The 23,777-nt window shown below is 38.3% G+C and overlaps 2 protein-coding genes across 10 annotated transcripts in view; one reads left to right on the top strand and one right to left on the bottom strand.

Annotated features, from left to right (window-relative positions):
* The window catches only part of vti1a (vesicle transport through interaction with t-SNAREs 1A), a 276,275-nt gene extending 263,141 nt beyond the window's left edge, over positions 1-13,134 (bottom strand). The window contains exons 1-3 of one of the 2 annotated variants that reach the window (XM_088323629.1): positions 12,945-13,134; positions 7,260-7,318; positions 2,029-2,139 (exon numbers count right to left, since the gene is read on the bottom strand). In XM_088323629.1, the coding sequence (XP_088179755.1) occupies positions 2,029-2,139; positions 7,260-7,318; positions 12,945-13,038 (264 nt within the window). In that variant the 5' untranslated portion in view covers positions 13,039-13,134. The remainder of the gene's footprint in view (positions 1-2,028; positions 2,140-7,259; positions 7,319-12,944) is intronic. The other variant, XM_088323628.1, reaches the window with a different exon arrangement.
* A 78-nt stretch (positions 13,135-13,212) lies between these two features.
* zdhhc6 (zDHHC palmitoyltransferase 6) lies at positions 13,213-23,528 on the top strand. 8 transcript variants are annotated; one of them, XM_088323627.1, is made up of 11 exons: positions 13,213-13,372; positions 13,800-14,276; positions 14,362-14,453; positions 14,974-15,133; positions 15,513-15,671; positions 16,595-16,648; positions 17,217-17,384; positions 17,461-17,502; positions 17,780-17,834; positions 18,817-18,863; positions 22,899-23,528. In XM_088323627.1, exons 2-10 carry the CDS (start codon positions 14,022-14,024, stop codon positions 18,843-18,845), a joined length of 1,014 nt encoding a protein of 337 aa, XP_088179753.1. In that variant the 5' UTR covers positions 13,213-13,372; positions 13,800-14,021; the 3' UTR covers positions 18,846-18,863; positions 22,899-23,528. The 8 variants fall into 8 exon arrangements, with proteins under 8 accessions (XP_088179753.1, XP_088179752.1, XP_088179748.1 ...); XM_088323626.1 differs by having other exon boundaries at positions 22,896-23,528; XM_088323622.1 differs by having other exon boundaries at positions 17,780-17,925; positions 22,896-23,528.
* Positions 23,529-23,777: the final 249 nt, after the last annotated feature.

Below are 23,777 nucleotides of genomic sequence, written 5' to 3'. Positions count from 1 at the left end.
ATTTTCATTTCTATAGTTTTGACAGGAGATATTTTTATGGAGAGCAACGATTTTCAATTCATTTCATGTTTAAGTTTGTTTATTCTGGAATAATATTCCTGACTGTTTTAAATTTATATTTATTTATTTTCAAAAAGGAAAGTGTATTCAATAAATACTTATCCTGTTCGGCCCGCGACCAGAGGTGTGGTTTGAGTTCTGGCCCTCTGTATAATTGAGTTTGACACCCCTGGTATGAACAAAGGTTCACTGCATTTGCATTAGGGCTGCAACTAACGATTATTTTAACAACCGATTAATCGGTCAATATTTTTTCAGATTAATCGGATTTTTAAAAAACACATTTTTAATTTATTTCTACATTCAAATATTGAAGTTTTGGACTGATAGAGAAATAGTGCACAAAGTAGAAAATTCTATAATATAAAACAGTAAAAAATCCAAGAGTTTGTCAAATAACTTAACAATAAACACATTCATACAAATACATAGATCATATTACACTTGGACTTATCATTCAAAACAAAAATGAAGAAAGAGCAATAGATTATATTTCAAGTGTAGCAAATGTTTTATCTGCCAAAAAATGTAAACCCACTTTTAGAAATACAATCAACTAATTTGTTTTTTTGTTTTTTTGGGGTTAAATCTTTGAATATGATAAATATTTCCAATGTGCAAATGATATATAATGTGCTTAAGAATATTCCCTTTGTGTTGAGATCAACATGTATGTATCAGAAACGGGCAGGAGGAGGAGTACAGGAAATTGATTCAGGACTTTGTCCGATGGAGCGACGCAAACCACCTGCACCTAAACACCACCAAGACCAGAGAGATGGTGGTGGACTTCAGGAGAACCAGAACTCACCCGGTTCCTGTAACCATCAAGGGAGAATGTGTAGAATTTGTCCAGACCTACAAATACCTGGGTGTGCAGCTGGACAACAAACTGGACTGGACTGCCAACACAGAAGCTCTATGTAGGAAAGGGCAAAGCCGACTTTACTTCCTCAGAAGGCTGGCCTCCTTCAACATCTGCAAAAAGCTCCTGAAAATATTCTATGAGACAGTAGTGGCAAGCGCCCTCTTCTATGCGGCAGCGTGTTGGGGAGGCAGCGTCAAGAAGAAGGATGCCTCTCGTCTCAATAAACTGGCTAGGAAAGCGAGCTCTGTTGTGGGCAAAGAGCTGGACAGCCTAACAACAGCAGCTGAGAGACAGGCACTGAAAAAGCTGAGGTCAATCATGGACAATCCATCGCATCCGCTTCACAGCATTATCTCCGGACAGAAGAGCAGTTTCAGTGACAGACTGCTGTCACTGTCTTGTACTACGGACAGACTGAAGAGATCTTTTCTTCCTCATGCCATGAGGCTCTTTAACTCCACCCGGCAGAGTAAAGGCCCACATTAAACCACACCACCTACATTGGATCTTACTGCATTATGTGTTCTGTGTAGCACTATTTAGTTAATCTATATAACATGCTAAAGTGGGCATTTGCACGTCACACTGGGTATTTGTATATTGTTTTCTTTTGGCTTTATTATTGTATTGTTCTCAGCTCAGGGATGCTGCTGGAAATGTGAATTTCCCTTAGGGGATGAATAAAGTATCTATCTATCTATCTATGTTTTCAGTATCATTTTTATTTTATTTTATTAATTTATTTTCTCATTTTTGTCTGCAGCACTTACTGTTCTCTTAGAAGATAAATATGTAGTTTTTTTTACTGTTTAATGCCAAATTTGTTTGCAATGATGCAATGTTCAATAAAAAGGATTTAAATTAATTCAAGATACTTTTCATAAAACAGTCTTGAGGCGCTCTTTGCCAGAGCAAAGTGGCACTATCACTTTCAGCGTCAACAGAATTGTGTGCACTCTTATTTGCATTGATTTAACGCACTTCGTGGCTCGTAAATCGTGCAACATGTAATAAGTAGCCAAGGCTTTTGATAATTGATTTCAATTGACTTTATCAATTCGTTGCTGCAGTCCTAATTTGCATGTTTTAAAATTACTTACAAAGTCCTTCTCCAGCTTCTCTACTTCCTGCTTGTAGCTCTTCAGGCGGCAGTTGTACATGGCTCGGCTCTGGACAGGAATCTCACGCACCTCCAAGTCCATCTGCTCCAACTGACAAAAACGATTTAAAGTCAGTTTTTTATATTGAAGGCCGTGGTTGGGTTTATAAATTTTAAATGATTATTTTCCAGCAGAGTTAGAAAGGTAGTAGTACTTTGGCATAAATTTGAGTGGACAGCAAAGGACAGGTAAAAAGGGCATCCTGATGAGGAAGGAGTCAGGTATCGCAATGCTACATCTATTTCACCTCTGCTGGATTCCTGACTACTTCAGTCAGCTAGGAGTCGAAACTATGCAAGGATGGCAAAAGTTTTATGACCCTTTCATAGACTTCGTAACGCATGAAATCACAATCGAAGCTGGGAGCAAATGAATACTGCGCGCTGGTCAACACACTGAAGAAACATAGCTTTTGTTTCTGCTAGTCAAGTATTAAAATGTCATGTTGTGAGATTGTGTACCAGAATCAGAGAAAAAATGTAAACATAAATTAAAGTTTTTACGATCCTGGCTGACACTCATCATCGAAGAATAAGAAGAGAGTTTTGGTATTTTCATTAAAGTTAAAGTTAAAATAATTGGACCGAGCCAATCATTAAAAAATGCTCAGGTTTGCAGAGCACATTTCATATCAGCTAAGAAAAATGAAACTTTAATGATTGTCGCTAAGGAGTCCATATTACTTTTATATCTTCAAAGTATCTTTTATTTTCTTAGCTTCAGCTAACTGTTATCATGTAGCCTAATCAGGAGAGGTTTCTAAATAGAAACATAAAAAAGTAAATGTATCTAATAATTTACTTGGACTGTGGGCCCAACAATTATTGGCAATACAGGACTGTCTCAGAAAATTTGAATATCGTGATAAAGTTCTTGCAATTAAAAAAACAAAAATGTCATACATTCTGGATTCATTACACAACTGAACTATTTCAAGCCTTTTATTATTTGAATATTGCTGAATTTGGCTTACAGCTTAAGAAAACTCAAAAATCCTATCTCAAAATATTAGAATATCATGAAAAAGTATACAAGTAGGCTATTCAACTAATCACCTGAATCATCTAATTAACTCGAAACACCTTGCGAGGGTTTCCTGAGCCTTAAAAACACTCAGCTTGGTTCAGTAAACTAAATCACAAGTATGGGGAAGACTGCTGATCTGACTGCTGTCCAGAGGACCATCATTGATACCCTCCATCAGGAGGGTAAGACACAAAAAGAAATTTCTCAAAGAGCAGGCTGTTCACAGAGTGCAGTTTCAAAGCATATCCACAAAAAGTCTGTTGGAAGGGAAAAATGTGTCCGGAAACGCTGCACAACCAAGAGAGATGACCGCAGCCTTAACAAAATTGTGAAGAAGAGCCGCTTCCAGAATTTGGGGGAGCTTCAAAGACAGTGGGCTGAAGCTGGAGTCCAGGTATCAAAAGCCACAGTTCACAGACGTGTCCGGGAAATGGGCTACAATAGCCGTATTCCCATGGTCAAGCCACTTCTGAACTCAAGACAACGGAAGAAGCGTCTGACTTGGGCTATGGAGAAGAAGCACTGGACAGTTGCAGAGTGGTCCAAAGTCCTCTTTTCAGACGAAAGCAAGTTTTGCATTTCATTTGGAAGTCAAGGCGCCAGAGTCTGGAGAAAGGCTGGAGAGGAGCAAAATCCAAGTTGCTTGAAATCCAGTGTGAAGTTCCCACAGTCAGCAATGGTTTGGGGAGCCATGTCAGCTGCTGGTGTTGGTCCACTGTGTTTCATCAAGTCCAGAGTAAAAGCAACTGTGTACCAAGAGATTTTAGAGCACTACATGCTTCCATCTGCTGAAAAGCTCTATGGAGATGAGGATTTCATTTTCCAGCATGATCTGGCACCTGCCCACAGTGCCAAAACCACCAGTAACTGGTGCACTGACCATGGCATCACTGTCCTTGATTGGCCTGCTAATTCCCCTGACCTGAACCCCATCGAGAATTTGTGGGGTGTAGTTAAGAAGAAGATGAAAGACACCAGACCTACAAATGCAAATGAGCTGAAGGCCGCTATCGAAGCATCCTGGGCATCAATAACACCTCAGCAATGCCACAGGCTGATTGCCTCCATACCACGCCGGATTGATGCAGTAATCCGTGCAAAAGGATTCCCAACCAAGTACTGACATTTTCAAATGTTTGATTTAGTTTTGCTGTTATAAAATTATTTTTTTACTTGGTCTGAGGAAGTATTCTAATATTTTGAGATAGGATTTTTGAGTTTTTTTCAGCTGTAAGCCAAAATCAGCAATATTCAAATAATAAAAGGCTTGAAATAGTTCAGTTGATGTGTAATGAATCCAGAATGTATGACATTTTTGTTTTTTTAATTGCATTACAGAAAATAAAGAACTTCATCACAATATTCCAATTTTCTGAGACAGTCCTGTAGATGACTTTTTATTTTTGACCAACACAGTGTTTAGAGGACTACCATTGGCTTTTAAGCCACACACCTCAGTTAGAGAAAATGCAAACAGTTCCTGGAAGAAGAGAAGACGGGCTTTGGATATAACCCTCGATTTCAGTGAAATTCAATAATAGTAGTTCTCAAAAACACCAACAAGGTGGGAGCAACTTCCCATGATGGATTATCTCTCAGGCTTTGGTATCTCACAGGCATCAAAGTTGGCAACCGTCCAATCACAGGTAAGAAATAACATATGCAGAGGCGTGCAGAGTCGGAGTGTTAGCCATTAGAACTAAGTAAGAACACGTCTAGAAAATCTCTGAGGGTGAAAAAGCCTTCAAAAAGATTGATATTGGAGGAGAATGAAGGGTATGAGAAAGGAACACGTTTGTCTGGAGCAGATTGATCTCAAACAGAGTAAGTAATGCATTTTGTAAAGCATTTTGTGGTTTGTGTAACCAATAAAATAATGATTTGTAATTTTTAAACAGTATTTTATTAGTTTTGATTGTCAAAGGAGAAATTAATTGGGGTACTGAGGGATGGGTCATGTATCGGAGGAAACATGATCGTGGTCCGATCAATAAGAAAGAAATTAGGGCAATGAATTGTTAGTGAACTTTTGTTGAGCACTTCCTGAGTTCACTAGTCTATTCTAATCTACATTTTTAGTTTTTATCCTCAGATATTGTTGTACATTATTTTTGTTATTATTTCAATGTACTGTACTTACCTCTCCAATAGTTACTTTCTTTCAAGACTAATACATGCCTATCTTTTAGGATGGATACTGCTGAACAAACACAATCCTCCCCTGTACTGTAGAAGATACAGGGTCAGAGTCGGCGCCAGAGATTCAGTGAAAAAAGTTACAAATATATGGACAACTGAGAGAGCAAGACTCGAAAACATTTCTTATATATATATATATATATATTAGGGTTTGTTTACCATTAACATGGCCAAATTTAAGCATTTTTATGCACCTTCAAGACCTATTTTTCATTTCTTCCAATACCTTCAATCAGGTTAAAAGAACGCTTTTTTGTTGACTTTGATTACTAAAATAAAGTCGGTATATTGCTGCTAGCACATATTTTGTGCTACTTTAAGATGTTCCTATCAATGATCTTCAATCTTTTGTGTCAATTGGCTGCTATAAACTGACAAGAATTCTGCCATTCTGGCTCATCAATGCATGGGCAGCTTGGCTACGTCACACTTGCTTACAAACACAGAAAAGGATTTGTACAGTGAAGAAAATTATTAAGTATTTGAACACCCTGCTATTTAGCCATTTCTTCCACTTAGAAATCATAGAGAGGGTCTGAAATTTTCATCGTAGGTGTATGTCCACTGTGAGAGAGATAAACTAAAAAGAAAAATCCAGAAACCACAATGTATGATTTTTTTTAACCATTTATTTGTGTGATATAGCTGCAAATAAGTATTTGAACACCTGAGAAAATAAATGTTAATATTTGGTAGAGTAACCTTTGTTTGCTATTACAGAGGTCACACGTTTCCTATAGTCTTTCACCAGGTCTGCACACACTGCAGGAGGGATCTTGGCCCACTCCTTCACACAGATCTTCTCTAGATCAGCCAGGTTTCTGGGCTGTCGCTGAGGAACACGGCGTTTGAGTTTCCTCCAACGATTTTCGATTGGGTTCAGGTCTGGAGACTGGCTGGGTCATGCTAGAACCTTGATATGTTTCTTACGGAGCCACTCCTTGGACAAAATGTCAATTTAAATTACGTACGTTAAAAATACGTATTGACATAAACATCAAACATTTGTTGTCCTGGAGAGAGATGGGTGCCACCTTCCCAAGACAAACCACAGGAAATTGTGCCCCTACAACCATAGCGGTTAAGGGATCCAAAAATGTTTTGACAAACAAATTTAGAATTTTTACAGAATCTATGGGAAAAAAAAGAATATTGACCAACTACAAGAGGAAAAATATTTCTAGAAAAGAGCTGGCTGTATTTATTTTAAATGATAAAACCTGAAGTAAACTGCTGCTGGGTGTGGTGTTGGTTATGTTTAATGTGTAATAGTGCTGTGTAAAAAACTTATTGGGGGTAATAATAGTGACCGATGCCACCATTTACATGACATAGTTTTCCAAAAAACAAAATGAGAAAATGATTTTTTTTTAATATCAAGTTCTGGTTTGAAAAATTGAAAACGTCCGGTTCAACGTAAAAAATGTAAATTTAAAACCAAAATGTCCCAAGTTGGCAAATTCCTAGATGTTTTTAAACATTTCCTCAAATCAAGGAAGCATTGCACAACTGTGTACTTGTCAGAATGATTTCATTTACACGTGGTTTGGCGTAAAAAAGACAGCTCTGAAAATAGCATAAATCAGCAAATGACAAACGTTGCGCCCGTGTTAATTAAGCATGTTGCCATGCGGATTACAAAGCGATGTCACTCACCTCACGGCAAGCAAAGTTGTCAAAGAGGAGAACATCGTAAAAAATCCACTGAGATGAAGTGAAAGTATATTTGATGCGTGGCTAAGGCGGCTGTTTTGACTAATCACCGTGACACGACAAGACAATTTGTCTTGTCGGGCTTGTTTGCATGAGGACTCCCAATCAGCTTGAAACGTGTCAGGGTGGGTGTCGACAAAAACTAGGACATTAACGGGCAAGTAATCACGCAGAATGCAGGGAGCCGCCCGGTTCATTATTTAGGAAATGGATATGAGCCATCAAAAACGTACCAGCTCTCTGACTTCTTCAAGCTGTTTGTCGACATTTAGAACCAGCTGTGTCTTCTCCTCTGAAAGGGAAGAAGAAAACATATTGATCAGGAGGCACTTGGTGACAACAGCCCCCACAAAAGTTGGCGGAGGGGAAAAAAGAGCAACACAAGGACACATTTGAAGATATATTTACACACTGTCTGCATGCTCGCGTGACGCCTTGTACTTATAGGCGTGCACGGGAGAAGCCTTTGTTGGCTGGCAAGATAGCTCGACAGGGGGAACCGTGTGGTGTCACCTCGGCTCGCAATGCGAGAAAGCGCCGCAACGCCCCTCAACCTCGAAATGCTTCAACTGAAAATTTGCCCTTTTGGAACATGCATTCATTTAACTTTTTTTTTTTTTTACTATTAATTGTTCATATTTGTTTAGGTGTTTTCATTGGCAACAAGTCATAATGGATAACTGTGTCTTCTAAACTTAATGTGGACCAAAATTCAAGCAAAATGCATATTCAATGAAGATTCGTCAAATGTAATTACAGATTTAATATTTTCATTTTGGTATCTGGTAAAATAGGGATTGGGGAGACCTAATTTTTTTGTTTGTTCCAGTTATTTCAATACTCTCTTTTTTTATCAATTTCTGATTTGAAGTGTGTTTCAAATCTGAATTCTTGATTACAAGGTGGTGTATTTAAATAATTGACTGACTGAATACATTTAGGAATCAATTTACAGATACAGACGCTCATACTTACGAACCTTATCTTCTCTGTTCCTTTATCTTCTTGGCTCATACCTAACTGTGAATGTGTAAAACTGGAGTGTCATGCCCAATTTCGTTGTCACAATATGTTAACCCATTTTGTAACAATGACAATAAAGGTATATTCTATTCTATTCTATTCTATCAGAGTTACAAAAAAACGGTAGATACGACCATTTTTTTCTGGATATCGAAAAATACTTGGACATTGCTGGAAGTTAGATTTTGTATTGTGAACCTTTTTTCGAGTACAGGACAGTACTGTAGTGCATCTTTCTGTCACTATCGGCATGTGGCGCTGTTAGAGCTCACCCAGCATCCACCCCGAAGAAGAAATCCGGCTTCCTCTTTCTAGTTCGTGTGTAAACATTCTATACTGTATCTCCATCGCGCTAAGGACTCTGACATTTTTATTGTTTAATATCTCCTGCATCCATTCAATATGGTTGGTGTAAAGTGTGAAGAAGAGGCGAGCCGTTGCTTTTGAAATGAAATTGAAATAAGAAAGCTTGATGCGGTTGAGAAAATGCTTGGATCGCTTTTTTGGTCACTTTCTACCACCAAGGAGGAAGTCGCCTAACTCTTGAAGCTTATAGAATAGAATAGAATAGAATATACCTTTATTGTCATTGCTACAAATGGGCTAACATATTGTGACAACGAAATTGGGCATGACACTCCAGTTTTACACATTCATAGTGAGGTATGAGCAAGAAGATAAAGGAACAGAGAAGATAATGTTATAAGACAAGGGGGATAAGGCTATAGTTATAATTTATATGGTATTTACACAAGAAATGTTGGCATGTGGGATGTTACATACAGGGTTGTCGTGATAACGTTGGTATCGTAACGGTTGTGCAATATTGCATTTGGTGCAAAGTCATCATAGTGCAAAAATAGTCAGCATATGCATTGGTGCAAACATAGACATCATAGTGCAGAAACAGGAAATGGTCAGACATTGTGCAATTTGAGCATTAAACGTAGTGCAGTCGGCATGTGCAAGAACAAGACATGAGTAACATTATATTCGTATGAGGTAGTGTTGGCACGAGTTTTCAGTTTTTTTGTGCGGTGTCTGTTTGAGCAGTGAACAAACATAGTGCAGACAGCATGTACGTGAGTACCATTTTACATACGTGTGAGGTAGTTTTTTGCAACAGTTTTCAGTTTTTTGTGCGGTGTCTGTTTAGGGTGGTAATGGCTGTGGGGAAGAAACTGTCTCTGAGTCTGTTCGTTTTTGCTTTGTGTGACCTGTAGCGCTTGCCGGAAAGCAGCAGGTCGAAGAGATGGTGGCCGGGGTGAGAAAAGTCCTTGATGATGTTTTCTGCTCTGCTAAGGTAGCGAGAGCAGGCAATGTCCTCCAGACTGGGCAGAGAGCAGCCGACGATTCTCTGGGCTGTTTTGATGATTATCTTTCAAAGGTAATTTAAACTTAACTTTATTTAACCTTATAGAGCATATTATTTTTTTAAATGTTTATTTTTTGATACAAAACAATACGAGTTACTTACACAAGCCTTAAACATTCTTATATAAACCCTAAACATACATTCCAAACAAAATATAGCACTGAAGCGACTTACAAACAAATTCAACTTACGAACAATCGTCCGGAACGTGTCTCGTTCGTAAGGAGGGCAGCGTCTATACATCTTTTTTTTCACACAATTTAATTTTTTTAAATGTAGATTCTATTTAGGATTTGAGTCTGATTTCTATTCTCAGGTTCCATTGAAGCTTTTGTTATGAGTTTAATTTCTGAAAGAATTGTTATCACCTTGCACTTGGTATAAAATAATTTGTCTTTATTCCTTATTCAATCTCAATCATGAGACAATCTGTCATGCATTTTTGCAAACAATTTTCAAACCATCAATGGGGCTTCTGTTACATTCTCTATTAGACTTGATTTGAATTCTGGTCAATTCAATTACCAATTATTTCAAATATCATTTAGGGTTTCAAATGTGTGAAGCAATAGCTGATTTGAATGTTTCTATTTGTAAGCCCGAATTTAGAAAAAAAAAGTATGGAAAAGCAGGAAAGGATCATCATTTAGTCATTCTTATATATTCAACCGTCTCAGTGCAAGGTATTGGTTCAAATGTATGCTGACCTCATCCACCTTGAGAAGAAAATCAACACTAAGCAAAGGATCTTAGGCTGGTTAACAGGCCATTAAATCGCGTTCCTCTGTTTGCAACTGATCTCATTTAAATCAACAGTAGAAAAAAAGTATTTGCCGCATATATTTAGATATCTATGGAATTAATCAATGCAAAAAAATGGCTAATGTATGCAAATCTAATGTGATCGTGACTGCGTCTGAGCTGAGTGATGCATTTTTGACAAATGCATATTAATCAAGATGATCTGTTCAATAATTAAGTTAATTTTGTAAACTAAAGCCCAAAGAAATGTAGGTGAAGGGGTTGAAACAAATTTGGTCTTCCTCACCTGAAATAATTTTGTCTCTTGACCATGTTGTACGGTCATTTTTGTTGGCAAACCTTGCCTAAAACTAAACTAAATGATTCTTATAAATTGCACTCTTTGTTTAAAGATGCACTAGAAATGTATTTCAAATTCAGAAAACAATCAAGAAGTAAAAATTTGATGTTTCCATGGAAAATATGTAGTACATTGAAGACTCTGAGGACATTTATTTGCTGCTTTTCATGCTCATCTCAGCCATTTCTGTCTACGATTTTATGTGGAGTTTGTTGAAACAGCTGCAGAAAATGTCTGACCAACTGCTTAGATATCAGACTGGCACAACTGAGATCTAACTTTAACACAGTGATGCCGTCCTGGCCAACAGCCTCACCGAACAAAAAAACACGCTCAAATCCGCCTTGATCAAGCTAAAAGCAGACCTCTACAAGAAATTCGAGGACCTCGACATCAACATGGAAACTACTGACTGACAGACCAGCTAGACTGGTTTTATCGATCAAGATTGACTCTTGGCTCTTGTAGAAACTAATCAAACACTAAATTGAGACATGATCAAGTATGAGGGAGAGATGTCAAAGTGAAAAGATTAAAAGAGTCTATAATATATATGTTTTAATAAGGAAGGTCAAATATGGTTGGATGGTTGCAGTGAAACGTGCTCTGGATGTGAGGTCAGTTAATTTAATGATGCAAGAGTGTTTGCTAGGGATAGATGTGAATGGCGAAGGATAGTTAAAAATGACTGATATCAATGCAGTTCTGGCAGGCTAACCGGGGCTCCCGAGTGGCCTGTTTGGGCCAGCGGGGCGCCCAAGGTGGGATCGAACCATATGATCCGAAGGGTTTGAACCAGTGTATGCTGTAGGGCCTCTTTGCTGGTGAAGGTTTGCGTTGCACAGCAACTTAACCCTTCTTATGCTGTGGGCTTAATGGTCGGTGTCAGGTTGGGAAGAGCGAAGTGGAATGAACTTTTGGTGCACGTGTTCTTGACTATAGCCATCTCCCATTAGGGGGATATGGCTTTGGTATATGGATGGATGGGTGGCTGGCTGGCTGGCTGGAGACAAACTGACAGACATAAAAGAATTCTTTATATTACACTTCACGTGATGATGCTAATTTTGATTTATTTTCTTCTTTTAACTAGCGTTCAAGATTATTTTTCATTTATGATAATGTGATGTGACCAACAGTGTGTTACATAAAATGCATTGTATAAAAAACTGATTAGATGATGTAATTACAGTTAATGTGAAAAGTGTTTTGAGTGCCTGACTCCCTATTGGTGTGTGTGTGTGTGTGTGTGTGTGTGTGTGTGAAGCACATTGTAAAGCGCTTTAGGAGGTCTTCATTGAATTGAAAAGTGCTATATAAATGCATTTACCATTTACCATTCTCAGGGGACGGGAACAAGATATTGCTGTTGATCTTAAAAACATTGTAACCTTGTACAACAATCTGGCCTGGAGAGGGATGGGCGCCACCAGGCTGTAATTGCCCGAGACACACCATGGGAAATGGTGTCCCTACGACCCTAGTGTTTGCAGATATCCAACCAACCAACCAATCATATGATTATCAGGGGGAAAAAATGTCAATAAATTAAAAACTGACATAGTAAACTATGGAGAATTCATAGTACTTGGTAGCTCTGTTTCCATGGTAATAAGCATGTTTATACTAAAATTGTCAGATTCTCAATTCATTTTATCAGTGACAAACATACGTAATTTGTTGATTTGTTTTAAACTATAAACCATGCATGTACTTTTTTCTCCTGTTGTTTTATATGAACGTTTTGATAGTTTTTATTATTAGTAGCATTATTGTTATTACCATTATTTGGAGAATTATTTACCTACCATTGCACGTCCATATTTTTTGTACATTATATGACCCCCCACTTGCGTGTTTCACTCTACAATTATTTTATTTTTTGCACTGCTGTACATAAAATCCCTTTTCAACACTCCAACTCAATACTACATATTTATATCTGTATATTTAAGGGAACTGTGCAGGTCAGATGTATCGACATTTTGTTCTGTATACATGTGTACAAGAATGTCAATAAAGTATATCTGAATCTGAATCTGAAAAGAAGGTTTAAGATTTGGGGTAAATCCAGAGGGTTTAGGAGATTGAATTGGCTGAATATCTATGAAACGTATTCACTCCAATTCTTGATTACTGTGTGAAAAGTGAACTTTATATTTTGAGCAAAATATGCAGTAAAAATCAAGAAGTAAACAGCAAGCATTAGGTCAGAGATAATATACATTTACTTGTTAGGGAAATTGACCAAATATCAATGGTGACACGGAAAATAGTGACAAAATAATGAGTCGAGACCTGACAAAACCTATCGAATTTAAAAACTATTAATTATTTTATTTTCAAACCCGATTTGACGCTCTCACTGTGCTCATTAGCTAGCCTTGTCAATCGACGATCATAATTTCACAAACGTACCTCCACCCAGTTTGGGAATTTTGCCAATTTTGTTGGTAATTTCCGCCGTAACAGTTCCAAAGTCCTGTTCGTAGGATTCGAAGTCTGAAGACATTTTCTCTTGGAAGTTGTATCACTTACAAGCTCAGAAAAAATAAATACAGTAGCTCTGGATTGTTTCTTCCTTGTGTCGCATTAAAATATTTCCGGCGCAGAAGTGCATTTCGTTTACTCTTATTTTCTTTTTTTTTCAGCACTGTGAATCAGAATTTTTTCTAAATACACCTTATATCCATTATTTTTTTCAAACGAAATATTGGTAATGTTTGAAATAAAAATAAAATTATAACGTTATCTTATGGACAAGACCTTATAAATTATCCGGAGCAAACTAAAATACGACAGTTGTTCCGCACAGTCACACAGACGAAGGGAAAAGAAACAAGGAAGTGAGTGAGTTGGTCATTTAGACTAACCCTTTTTTCCCCACTGTCATTAAACCTATTTATCAACGTACAAAGGCACTTTCAGAATCTGTAAGTAACACTATTTTCCTTTGTGTGTGTTGACGCTTTCGAAAACTCAATATCGAGGCGTCTCTCTAGCTGCCCGCTAACGAGTTAGCCGACTAGCAAATGCTGGATGTTAATATTGTGTTGTAAAATACTGGTTGAATACACCAAACATAATAACCAGAACATGATTATCTTCTCCCCCCTTTATTTGAATCAGCTGGACTTGATAATTTATTAACGTTGTGCTACAAAGTGCTTTTTAAAAGCAGATATCAATTTTACTATGCATTCCGAGACACTTGAGGCAACAGCCTAAATCTCTAGTCACTACATGTGATTCTCATAGTTTCTTCCTTCGTAGATGTGGAGTTGGCGTGCGTTCCAAGCATAGCATACTCCCGAGAGCACCAGTAGAGGATGCTGCTCCTTCCCGGGATAAACAATAATGGCACACAGGATGTCCTGCTGAGCTCAGCTCAGCTTTACTGGCTCACCGGACGCAGAAGTGGCAAATTATGTCCACTGTCCTCACTGATGACTCTGAAAGATAGCACAAAGTAACCCTAACTTCAAATATTTCACCATGAACTTGGTGGCGTGGGGTAAGTTGCACGAGGTGCGACGGTTGTGCCACTGGGGACCGATTATCGCACTGTCTGTTATCGCCATTTGCTCTACTGTGGCCGTGCTGGATTCCATCATTTGGTACTGGCCTCTGGACACGGCCGGCGGCAGCATCAATTTCATTATGCTTCTCAATTGGACCGTCCTCATCCTTTACAACTACTTCAACGCCATGTTTGTCGGGCCGGGGTACTTACCCATAGGTTGGAAGCCAGTAAGTACGCACTGTTAGTTTGTATCAATGATGATGTGACATTTTGTTACTCATCTTTTTTCCTAAACACTTGTGTCCGCAACAGGAGAACGAAAAGGACACACAGTACTTGCAGTATTGCATTATGTGTCAAAGTTTCAAGGCGCCAAGATCTCACCACTGCCGCAAGTGCAACAGGTACAAGTTGAATTTTGAAATTTTGGATTGAATTCCAGATACCAGCCTCCCTGTGTGGAGTTTGCCTATTCTTGTACCTAAGTGGATTTACTCTAGGCAATCAGGATTCCTCTCATGTCCCTGAAACTTGCATTACAGGTTGATTGGTAAGTCAAAATTTTCCTGGTTTTCTGTACCCACGTGCTTGGCTGAAAACATGTCCAGGGTGTCATCTGCCTGCTTGCCAAAGTCAGATGGGATAGGCTCTAGTAGCTCTGCAACCCTCTAGAGCAGGGGTAGCTGGAGAGCCACACGTTCTGCATGTGTTTGGAGTTTCGTTATCAAGCTTTCACAAAGCTTGCTAACAAGCTAAAAATTGGCGTCACCTGTGTTGGAGCAGAGATACCTCCAAAACATGCAGGACATGCGGCTCTCCACCGTTGGCCACCCCTGCTCTAGAGGAACAACTTCAGGATAACGAACGAATGGAGGAATGAATGTAAAATAAACGTGATGCAAATATTTTCCTTGTGTCACACAGATGTGTTATGAAGATGGATCACCACTGCCCTTGGATTAACAACTGCTGCGGCCACCAAAATCACGCCTACTTCACCAGTTTCCTGTTGTTGGCCCCGCTGGGCTGCGCCCATGCCGCAGGCATCTTCATCATGACCATGTATACACAACTCGCTGAGAGGGTGATTGTGCTTCATTGTCATTTCAAAACTGTTGCTATGATATGCAAATGAAGTATTTTTTATTACCTCTGTTTGTGATTAACATCACAAATGAAACGGAAAGGTCATTCTTTAATATGGAGTTTCCACAGAAAAAAATGTGACAAGCACACCACAAAAAAGTAATTTTGTGCGCTACTATTTTTCTTTTACACAATGAAACGGTAATCTGCTGTAATTGACACTCATACAATTATTTTTTGAGAGCGTTTTGGCACCGACCTGTGTAGTATTAGACATGTCTGCGTCACCTACGGCAGAGTGATTCTTAGCATTTTTCAGCATTATTGATTCAGACAAAATTCATAAATGAGCCTAAAACCGTGCTATTATTTTCCAGATTTCCTTCGGCTGGAGCACAGTAAAGATTGACATGAACGTCGTTCCTCAAAGCCAGCCTCTCATGCCCTTCAGCTTGGCAGCCTTTGCCACCACGCTCTTCGCCTTAGGCCTGGCGCTCGGTGTCACCATTGCTGTCGGCATGCTCTTCGCCATACAGGTATGCTGCAGCAACATGTGTGTTCGTAAGGGAAAAACAATTAAAGCATCAATTTTAAAATCAGTTATTCAATTATAACTTCAGTGGGAAAGTGTACATTTAATGAGAAGTGGCTGTCCGACAAAGTTTTTTTCCCTGTAGCTAAAGGTTCTGCCAAAGATAATTTTTAAAAATGCGTTCGTCCAGTGTTTTATAAATCTGTGTATTTCGTTTTTTCAACACATTTTCTCTTACTTTAGAGAAAATGTATGGCACAGAGGATGCTAGTGTGCAAAGGAACTGGTTCGCTTAAAAAAAACTGACTGGGAAGGTTGACTGAATATTCTTTCAATGATGAAAGATCTTTGAGACGTTGCAAGTTACCAATTGTGAAGTACGTTACACTTTTGAGTTTCTATCTGTTGTCTTAGGTGTAACCTTTTCCAGTTTGTGGTCGAAGTGCTGCCACAGTTCATCTAAAATATTTGATGTAGCAAAAAAAGTGTGTGTCTGTGTGTGTGTGTGTGTGCGCTAATCCCTCGGTTATCACGGTTAATAGGGACCCAGACCACCTGCGAAAACTGAAAATCCGCGAAGTAGCCGCGCCCCTTCAAAAATGCTTTAAAAAAACGTATACAGTATACCCCCCGCCACACAAAATATGAAAGGAAGTGGGTAAAATAAGGAGTACAGTACAAATACTTTATTTTCTGGCAGAGGGAGAATTTTATTTAACACCCTTTTTCATGATAGTTCTGGTATTTTTGCTTATTCAAATTGATATTGTGGTTGTTGTTTTTTATATAAAGGCAAAATAATACATTTTCCATTTTCAGGAGTGACAACCATTTTTGTTTTACTAGTGAGCATTGATCTCTTGTTTTTCCGAATGTAACTTTTCTGCCTTTACTAATTAATATGTGGTCATGTTATTTTTTTTCCAGCTCAAAGTCATCCTTCGAAACAAAACCTCAATAGAATCCTGGATCGAGGAAAAGGTCAGAATCCATTTCTTATTTCTATTATTTTGTCGTGCATTTATATTAATTTTAATTGCGCTGCAATATTTCTTTAAATGTGAATGTATTTTTGTTAGATCGAGCAAGAGTTTAGAAGCATCATTTGTTTCCACATTGTCGTTTTACGAGTTTAACACTAGATGTCAGTGTCGTTTTGCAAGAATGTCCTTTCCTTTCAAACGATGTTTCTGAAGGAATGGCGTTTTTCTCCGGAGGGTGATATCCACATTTATTTTTATTTTTTTTCTGCGAGATGTAAGTTCTTGAAGATGGGCTGTCAACGCAGTTTTGAATAGTATAACAACTGCAATGTATTTGTATGGTTAGAGCTTATTTTGTTTCTGGGATTGAGCCTCTCAGTAAAATAAACAAGACCATTTACTTCTGCTTCAACAAAATGTATTCATTGTAATAATGTGTGTGTGTGCTACTGTGTATTTGAGTCATTGTTTTTTCATGTAATTTGATATTTCATCATCAGGTCTTTGAGTATTCTCTTTTTGGTACGGCTCCAACAAAAATATGCCTTTCTCATCTGATCCTTTAGGCCAAAGAAAGAATTCAGCACTATCAAACCGGGGAGGAGTTCATCTTCCCTTACGATCTTGGGAGCCGCCTTCTTAACCTGAAAGAGGTCTTCACATGGTCAGGGGCACCCAAAGGAGACGGCATCTCGTGGCCCGTCCACCCTAAGTGTCACCAGCACACCTTAACGGTCAGCTTATTTTTCGAATTCTATGTGTCAAACCGCAATGGATTCTGTTTTAATTGCATTTTTCCCTTTGAGACAGATCGAGCAACTCAAGCAGAAGGCCGACAAACGAGTTAGAAGTGTAAGTACCAGGTGATAATGTGTGGAAAGGCCAGGATTTGTTTTTGGGAAGAGGATTTTCAATATGCATTCAACAAGAATCTCTATTTCGGAATTGGGATTTTTTTTTTTTTTTTTTTTACTAATCTTCACTTGAAATCATAAATTTTAATCATCTAATTTTGTAATGATACCAACGCAGTTTTTCCACAATTTTTCATTTTTGGCTTACAATTTAAGAAGCTGTAATTGCAAACTTGATAGAATAACCACAAATTGTCTGTGCGACGGGCCAGCAGGTCCAGTACCAGGCAGTGGAGGACTACAATGGTGCTTGCTGTCCTATGAGCAAAGGTATCCAGACGTTTTTCCGGAGCCCTTGGACTGAGGAGCCCAGGATACCCCTACATCAGGGGGATACCATCCTGGCCACTCGTGGGACTAAGTATGTGTCTTGTTGTTAAGTATAGAGTAAGTGTATAATCCCTTAAAGGTGGTGACCGAAACTTGAAACTATCTTATTGCTAACACCATCCTTTGGATGAGATCATCATTGCAGCCTCTGTCAAGCTCCTTTTGTTGCACGTGCAAGTATATGAAATTACTTGGATAAACTTTTCATTTTGCATTTTTTAGGGGGTTCATGTTGACATTTGGGCTTTATTTGAAACGGTCCTTTTCTTATTTTACCATTTTTATCCTAAAATTAAAGAACTGCGAGCACGCGTATGAAATCACTCTTCTTTCCCCAACTCCCCCGCACCTTTTCCTCCAGCGCAATGCGCTGAAAGACCAAGGGTAAAAGCAGATAGGCGCAGGTGGAGAAAAAACGTAATGAATGCTCTTTGAACTCAGTTGGGCATTGTTAACCTACTCAATAGGGAAAACATTTAATTAAAAACTTTTACGGACTCTTAAAACTCTCTTGGACGTGCAGAAAAAGGAGCTTGACAGAGGCAGCTATGATGATTTCAGCCAGAAGATGGAGTCAGCAAGTAGAGTATTTTGACGTTACGGACACCATTTTTAAAGCCCCTGTGTGTAATATTTGACGACTAGATAGCACTGTATTGTCTAAAGTGAAACAAAACTAGTTTCACAGAGCAAAGCGTAGCAGGAATTTGCCAGACAAACAGCAGCGGCCTTGGGTAGGGATTCCACCATGTAAAATTAACATTGGTGTGATAGTTCAGGTATTTCTGCCTAGTATTGAAATCGATGCTTTTTTTTTTTTTTAACTGATTTAAAGTTTTTTGTACTACCAGGAGGCCCTAAATATTACACACAGTCTTTATAAGGTCATTAGATGACTATTATTTCTTTCATTTCCTTCTAGGTGGTGGATGTACGGAGACAAAGTGTTAACTGAGGAGCAAACAAAAGGTAAAAATTGATCAACTTTATAAAAAATACCTTGTTGGGGTGATCCATATGTTACCTTCCACAATATTCCAAGTGTATTATTTGGAGCTGTACGAAAGTGCTTGAAAAGTGCTAGAATTTGGCCATGAAAAGGAGTACGAACCCTGCACTAGATCTGCTCCTTGCAAGCCCTAGGCTTGTACTTCAATTCGCAGATAAATTTACAAGAGGTCCTCCAGCTTGTAAGATTTCAGTCCAAAATGTTCATATTTATTGGGCTACATTCAGGAGTAAGGTTCAAAACCAAAATTAATGCCAAAATATCACAAGTAAAATTATTTATACTTAAATAAAATCGTTGGATGTTTTGGCATTATCTTTCCATATTCTCTGGTTTGTTTGTTTTCATCTTTCTATAGTGTTCTTTTGTTTTTGTTTTTCAATTTAAACTTTAATGGTTGAGGATGACATAACAAATGTTAGTTTCTATTCTTCAACCCTTTTTTTCCAATTTTGCTTGTATCAACGGATCTGAAATGAAAAAACTGAAAAAAGTTTTTTTCCTTTTTCATTATTCATATATTACAGGTACCAAGAATTGGAAAAGTACTGGTTCCAATGCTATTAGTCAGTCACAATTGTGTTGAAGCTGCAGCAATTAATAGGGCTCCTAAAGTGTCCAGAATTTAATTACATACGTTATTTTACGCCTGCATGGCGGTTCAAAATCACCAGTGAAGCTGCACTCATCACATGGCGCAACAAACAGTGAGCTTTAATTCTTACAAGCGCACACATTCCAGACCCGCTAAGAATCCGCATTTACAAAGTAAAAGACGGTCCAAAAAATGACATCAATACAATACTGTAATCCCTCGATTATCGCGGTTAATGGGGGACAGGTTTCCTCCATGATATGTGAAACCTGAGAAGTAGCACCGCCAAACCACACTATTTAAAAAAAAAAAAGGATTAGTGTTGGTGCATGTTTGCCTCATGTGGGGACAAAAAGTGTTAGATCTGTAGATGTACAGGGAAAAATACACAGTAAATAAAACATAAACATAGAATTGGTAAAAATCTCAAATACAGTATTATTTTAATTAATTATCGCTGCAGTTTCAGTGCTACAGTCGTATGCAAAAGTTTGGGCTGCCCTGAACATTTTCAAGATTTTCCTTTATAAATCATTGGTTGTTCGGATTAGCAATTTCAGTTAAATATATCGTATAGCAGACAAACACAGTGATATATGAGAAGTGAAATGAAGTTCATAGGATTTACAGAAAGTGTGCAATAATTACTTAAACAAAAGTAGGCAGGTGCATAAATTTGGGCACCTTTGTTGTTTTATTGATTTGAATACTTTTAGCACTAATTATTGGAACACAAAATTTGTTTGGTTAGCTCCTTGACTTACATACACAGGTAAACCTAATCATAAGAAAAGGGTATTTCAGGTGGCCAGTTGCAAGTTGTTCTGCTCTTTGCATCTTCTCTGAAGAGTGGCAACATGGGAGCCTTAGAATAACTGTCAAATGATCTGAAAACAAAGGTTGTTCAACATTATGGTTTAGGGGAAGGATACAAAAAGCCAGCTCAGAGATTTCAACTGTCAATTTCCACTGTGAGGAACATAGTGAGGTAATGTAAGTCCACAGGCACAGTTCTAGTTAAGGCCCGGAGTGGCAGGTCAAGAAAAATCTCAGATAAGCAGAGGCGAAGGATGGTGAGAATAGTCAAATCCAACCCACAGACCAGCTCCAAAGACCTACAACATGATCTTGCTGCAGGTGGTGTCACTGCGCATCGTTCAAATATACAGTGCACTTTGCACAAGGAGATGCTGTATGGGAGAGTAATGTGGCAGAAGCCTTTTCTGCGCACATGCCACAAACTGAGTCACTTGAGGTATGCTAAAGCACATTTGGACAAGACGGCTTCATTTTGGAATGAGGTACTGTGGACTGATGAGACTTGAATTGAGTTATTTGGACATCACAAGGTGCGGTATGCATGGCGGAAGAAAAACACTGCATTCCAACACAAACACTTGCTACCCACAGTAATATTTAATGGTGGTTCCTCCATGCTGTGGGGCTGTGTAGCCAGTGAAGGTACTGGCAATCTTGTTAAAGTTGAAGTTCGCATGGATTCCAGTCAGTATCAGCAGATTCTTGCAAACAAAGTTCTAGAATCGGTGACAAAGCTGAAGTTATGCCGGGGCTGGAAATTTCAACTAAACAACGACCCCAAACACTGCTCAAATTCTACTAAGGCATCCATGCAGAGGAACAAGTACAATGTTCTGGAATGGCAAGCTCAGTCCCCAGACCTGAATATTATTGAAAATCAGTGGTGTGATTTCATGCTCGGATACCATCAAACCTGACATAAGTGGAGATGTTTTGTAAAGAAGAACGGTCAAAAATACTCTCAACCAATACCCAAACCCTCATTGGAAGCTATAGGAAGCGTTTAGAGGCTGTTATTTCTGCAAAAGGAGGATCTACTAAATATTGATGTAATTTTTCTTTTGGGGTGCCCAAACCCATGCACCTCCAACTTTTGTTTAAGCAATAATTGCACATTTTCTGTAAATCCTGTAAACTTCATTTCCCTTCTCAGATATCACTGCGTTTATCTATTTGATATATTTAACTGAAATTGCTGATCTGAACTGTATTTTATCTTATTTCAAATTATGTTGCACTTACGGATGACACTTTTTATTATAAGTTTAGATTAGATCTATTCCAATGACAATAAATTGTATTACAGAGACTCCTCACTACTTTGCGCTTCAGTTTTCGCTGGTTCACTCCTTTGCGGGGGACAAAAAGTAAATTTAAAAAAAATAAAACAAAGGATCCTTACCACACCACCGAGGGATGTTGCCAGCAGCCAGGATTCAAGCCAGCTGGACGTTTAATTTAAATAAATGAAAAACTTAAACAGACAAAAGAACAAGGAATGCTTTTTCCGCACCAAAGAAGTACATTTTGGACAGCCAAGATTCATGCCGAACACCTATTTACTTGAGATCTCCCATATTTTCTCCAGCTTTTATGTACCGCAGGCCCCATTATGTATGGAAAAAAGAATGATCACATGTTCCCTAGAAATTTATAGATATTATTTTCAGGCCACTGTATGTCAAACACCACTAATTCCTTGTAGCGTGAGAATTTACTCATTAAAACATAGACGCTGCCCTACTTACGAGCGAGATAGGTTATAGACAATCGTTGCCTCAGTGTTATATTTTGTATGTTTTAGGTTTGCATAAGTATCTTTTAAGGCTTGTATAATTAACCTGTATTGTCTTTTGTACTAAAAAAATAAACATTTCATAAAATAATATGCTCCTTAAAGATAAAGTTGAGTTTAACTTACTTTTGGAAGATGCGCTTCATGAGTTAGGCAACTACCTCCTCTGAAACACTTTTTCGGCCACTTTTTACTTCGGTCATTTTCTCAACAGCATCAAGCTTCCATATTCCACTTTCTTTTAAAATGAAACAGCTCGCCTCTTCTTTACACTTTACACCAACTATATTGAATGGATGCATGTAGATATTAAACAATAAAAATGTCAAAGTTCTTGGCACACTGGAGATAGTATAGACATAGACGGTGTAGAATGTTTACACACAAACTAGGAAGAGGAAGCGGATTATTTTACTTCCGGCTGGATACTGGGTGACCTTTTATAGCACTACAGTGCCGGTAGCAGTGGAAAGAAGAACTACAGTAATGTCCTGTACTCTGAAAAAGGTGCACACAATACAATATATAATTTGCAGCAATGTCCGGATATTTTTCGACATCCCGAAAAAAGGTTCATATCTACCGTTTTACGCAAGTCAAATGGTCTTAAGTAGGGGAGTGTCTGTATGAAGGGGAATATGTGTGTTGACCAGACTTATGTGTTTCTCTTTTTTGATATGCTAGAAATTAATATTTGTTTGTGTAAAATGGGTTTATTAATGTGTATTTTTCGGAACTTCTTGAGCAAATGCCAAAGCTGTCTTTTTTTTTTTCCATTTCCAGCAGGAGAGCGCATCCGAGGTTGGTTTCCACGGCGATGCGTGGAGAAGTGCCATTATGACACGGCAGCCGTCAACAGTGCCACTGACAAAAAAGCCAACTAATTGCTGTAGTCCACCCTCAAATATTGATATCACTCTGGGTGCTGCATAAACTATACATTTTGTTTTACACACAGTTTGATACTGACTGGAATTTGTCACACAAAAATCAAAGGCCTGGAAATCTTACTGAGCATATTTAGTTCGGATAGAGATGAGTTTGTATTGCAACAAGGCTTTAATGTGACATGTTTCACTTGAATTCTTAAATCTTTTTACGTGTGCCAATGTTGTGCATTTTTTGCTAATTATGCAATGCCTCTGCTGCCCGGCCTAGCCTAAGGGCCACTTCATGCAACCCTTTCTACTTCTGTAGCCCCAAACACAGTGCTCTGGGTTTTTTTTCTTCGACTTTTGTAAAAACAAGTTTTTTGGCTCAAATTATATACATTTCAAAATGGACTCAATGACTCTTTGTATGGTGTTTTAATTACACATGAGTTTAATTCAGTCCTTTATAGTGGGGCAAAACGGTCAAGATTCGACTTAGGGAAATTTTCCCGGAATAAAGTGCAATTGCACCTCCACTACACTAGATTGTTGTGGCGTTTTCAGTAACAGATTATTTGTGTTTACTTTTAGCCTCCATGCAGTGCATTAAGCAGAGTATAAGCATTGAGTATGAAGTGTAGCAGGCCCTTGAGTTACCTCATGAAAAAAAATAACACTGATGTGGAGACAGGCGAAGAGACAGGGTAAAGAGAAGACAAAAGTCTCCTCACGTTGCTGTTTACTGCAACTTTGGAGGGAGACTAGCAAAGACCAGTGGTCTTGTCACGTTAAA

Source organism: Urocampus carinirostris, chromosome 19 (assembly GCF_059441175.1).
Source record: "Urocampus carinirostris isolate Australia breed hairy pipefish chromosome 19, RoL_Ucar_1.0, whole genome shotgun sequence".
Classification (NCBI taxonomy): Eukaryota; Metazoa; Chordata; class Actinopteri; order Syngnathiformes; family Syngnathidae; genus Urocampus; species Urocampus carinirostris.
The sequence above is the reverse complement of the archived record's forward strand: the minus strand, read 5'-3'. Positions and strand labels throughout refer to the sequence as shown.